Raw genomic sequence first — 4,000 nt, 5'->3', positions numbered from 1 at the left:
TTCATTTGTAAATAATTAAATATTTAACGATATAAGAGATCAATTGTTGAATGATTACTAGTTACATTTAGAATAAAAGATATATTTGGTGTATTGAAAATGAAAGAAAAAAAATAATGTAACAATTTAAATTACAAAACTACATAGAGAAATATAATTGGTAAATGTTATTTCCAATCTTGTGAGGGTAAAATAACATAAATTATGTAATTTCTATGTTTCTGCTTAGTAATAATTATATCATTAATTTATCATTCATATATTGATGATTTTTTATATAATATATAATTTTATTTTCACCGATTAAAATTCTTAGATCCGTCATTGACTAGACTCATACATTTCGAGTGAAAATTTTCGAATTTAAAGTCAAACTCATATATATCAACATCTTTACAACCAATAAGTTAATTGTATTTTTAGATCTATCATTGACTAAACTCATATATTTCGAGTGAGAAATTTCGAATTTAAAATCAAACTCATATATATATATATCAACATCCTTACAATTAATAAGTGAATTGTATTTAGAAAATTGTAGTGGAGGATAAAGTTGTAAATTAAATTATTTAAAACAATGAAAAAAAGTTATTTAGAATCACTTTAAAAGATTAGATATTTTAAAAATTCCAATTATTTAATTGAATAACGGAACGATAAAGTTATAAATAAAATAATATAAACGAAAGTTAAAATTAAAAGAAAAAAATTATTCAAAAGTCCAAACTAGTATTTCCTTTTTATTATGTAGTCTTTAATCTTTATACTCATAAAAAAATAGATATTGTCTTCACTCACATTTATAAATATATATAATTGATTTGCATTGAATGGTAGCTGCAATATGCTGGGGGAAAGGAAAGACAGTGACGGTTGAAGAGATAGAAGTAGATCCACCAAAGGCAACAGAAGTTAGAGTTAAGATGTTGTGTGCAAGTCTCTGCCACACAGACATCTCAAGCATTCAAGGATTTCCTCATGTTTGTTAATTACACATTTTAATTAATCCTATAATAAAATCTACCACTAATTAATGGATTTTACTATTTATCTAATTTTCAGAATCAATTTCCTCTAGCACTTGGACATGAAGGAATTGGGTAACATGAGAATCAAACTTTTTTTTTTTTTTCAGTTAGTCTTTGATGTATCGGATTCATGTTAAAAAAAAAAAAGACTAAATAATATTTGTGGTCCATTAACTTAATTTCAGTTAACGTTTTAGTTTTTTATTTTATTTTTTTGATTTGATCAATTATTTTAATTTTAAGTGACGATTTGATCTTTTATATTTCAAAATGTCAACAATGTTATCATTTTTTTATAAAATTTTCAAACAAAACCCATAAAATTAATTATCATATTTAATATAATGTAAATTTCATCAAATACATAACTCAAATATTCAAATAAATTCATATTTTAATCTCCAACAACATCAAATTCATCGAATAAATAATAAAAATATGAGTTTATTTAAAGATTTAAGTTACCAATTTGATGAAATTTGCATTATATTGAAGATGATAATTAATTTTATAAGTTTTATTTGAAAATTTTGATGAATTTTTGTAAAAAAGAAAAATAATATTGTTGACATTTTAAAACATAAAAGATCAGATTGTCAGTTAAAATTAAAATAAAAGACCAAATCAAGAAGAAAAAAAAAGATAAAAGACTAAAACATTAACTGAAATTAAGATAAACAACCGCAAGTGCTATTTTGTTAAAACGAATTCCATATTGTGTTATTTAAAATAGTATAAACAAAACTTGATATAAAAAATACCATAAACAAAACTTTTAATGTTATTATTTCAAAAATATTTTTTAATTAATTTAGATTTTATTATCATTAAACAACATTTTATGATATAAATTACAAAGTACAATTGCTTTTTGAAATAATTAACTAATCGTGTGTATTGGATAAATTAAATGCAGTGTTGTAGAGAGTATTGGCGATGAAGTAAGAAATCTAAAGGAAGGGGATTTTATAATTCCAACATACATAGGAGAATGTGAAGAATGTGAGAATTGTGTTTCAGGAAAAACCAATGTGTGTTTGACACATCCTGTGAGGTTGACTGGTCTAATGCCAGACAACAGTTCAAGGTTGTCAATTAAAGGGCAAAAACTATACCATGTTTTGAGTTGTGCTACATGGTCAGAATATGTGGTTGTTGATGTCAACTACCTTACTAAAGTTGATCCAAACATTAATTTGGCTTATGCTAGTTTCATCTCATGTGGCTTTTCAACTGGTTATGGAGCTTCTTGGAAGGAAGCCAAAATTGAAACTGGTTCAACTGTTGCTGTTTTTGGTCTTGGAGCTGTTGGATTAGGGGTATCAACAAAACAATCTTATACTTATATTTATATTTAAATTAGAAAATATTTTTAAATTAATTTTATATTGAGGATGGGAGATTGTGGTACAGGCTATAAGCGGGGCCAAGATGATGGGAGCAAGTAAGATAATTGGGATAGACAAAAATGAAAAGAAGAAAGAAATAGGAGAAGCTTTTGGAATGACTCATTTTATAAATCCAAGTGGTTCTGATAAATCTCCTTCAGAATTGGTCAAAGAGTTGTGTGGAATGGGTGTAGATTATTGCATTGAATGCACTGGAGTTCCAACTTTACTAACTCAATCTGTGGAAGCCACAAAAGTGGTAATTTTCACTTCATCAAATATTGTTCTTGTTTGGTTAATTAATTCATTGAATTATAAGCATGTTTCTAATAAAATAATAAATTTTGAAAGTTTTTATATGTTTATGTGTATAGGGAATAGGTAAAACAATTGCGGTTGGTATAGGAGCTGAACCTGTTGCACCATTTGGACTTCTTGCCATGTTGTTTGGTAGAACCTTGAAAGGTTCTTGTTTTGGAGGTGTCAAAACTAAATCTGATCTTTCAATCATAGCTAACAAATGTCAAAAAGAGGTAAACCTCATCGAGTACTTCAATTATAATACTCTATTTATCTTATATTAACTTGTTTAATATAGCGTGTCTTTCAAGATGATTAATTATACTTTTTTAAAGTAAAATATTTATTAAAAAGCTATTAGTAGTAAAATTTACCCACACTAAAACTAGATAAGAGAAGTACCTCAAATTGGAACTTGTACTTGAATATATTAAATATTATTGCAACTATCATATGAATGTAAGTTTTATATATGAGAAGAAAAAGAAAAAAGATTTGCTTGCAGATATACTACATTTTCTTAGAGCTTTCTTGCTTATATTTTAATTTTGATAAGTGTTTATACACGTTCTAATAATAATATATTATTTTGTATTTTACAGGAATTTCCTCTTCAAGAACTTTTCACCCATGAGGTCTCTTTGGTAGACATAGGAAAAGCATTTGAGTTCTTGAAACAACCCAATTGTGTGAAAGTTGTCATCAGAATGTGATATTCATCCCAACAAGTGTTACAGCTAAGACCAAATTTTCAAGAAAGTCTGCGAAGATAATAATTTTTTAAAACGGAAACAGAAAATAATTACTGGTGTTATTTTGGCTTTTTCAAAATAATTGTAAACTAGATTATGGCCCGCGCACTGCGCGGATATTAATTAATTAATTTTATAAATTTTATAAATAATATTTTATATATTATAAATATAGTTATTTTATAATATTACTTTATTGATTTGTAATAATTGAATATGATTAGGAAAATTAAAATGAAGGAAAATCATGTTTATCACAATCATCTAATTTAATTTTTAAAATATTTTGTAAAATTCGTATGATAACTTATTATATAGGATAATTGTTTGACTCATTGTACTTTGATTATTAATTTATTTTTCAACATATAATGGTACTTGTAGTTATTTGATGAAATAAAATGTAAAATACAAACCAAAAAATAAGATGTAAAAAATGTTAATGTTGAATTATATTGTAGTGTAGCTAAATTTATTTGTTTTATTAGTATGATATTTTAATTGCGACCATGAGAAGTTGTTTTAAAAA

At 25.2% G+C, this 4,000-nt stretch overlaps 1 protein-coding gene across 1 annotated transcript; it reads left to right on the top strand.

The window, feature by feature from the left end:
* Positions 1-808: 808 nt before the first annotated feature.
* Positions 809-3,643, top strand: LOC101496861 (8-hydroxygeraniol oxidoreductase-like). Its single transcript, XM_073364803.1, has 6 exons — positions 809-983; positions 1,066-1,103; positions 1,948-2,350; positions 2,445-2,678; positions 2,794-2,952; positions 3,322-3,643. The coding sequence occupies exons 1-6, from the start codon at positions 834-836 to the stop codon at positions 3,430-3,432; spliced, it is 1,095 nt and encodes a 364-aa protein (XP_073220904.1). The 5' UTR covers positions 809-833; the 3' UTR covers positions 3,433-3,643.
* Positions 3,644-4,000: the final 357 nt, after the last annotated feature.

Source organism: Cicer arietinum, unplaced genomic scaffold (assembly GCF_000331145.2).
Source record: "Cicer arietinum cultivar CDC Frontier isolate Library 1 unplaced genomic scaffold, Cicar.CDCFrontier_v2.0 Ca_scaffold_6247_v2.0, whole genome shotgun sequence".
Classification (NCBI taxonomy): domain Eukaryota; kingdom Viridiplantae; phylum Streptophyta; class Magnoliopsida; order Fabales; family Fabaceae; genus Cicer; species Cicer arietinum.
This window is presented reverse-complemented; position numbering and strand designations above follow the sequence as displayed.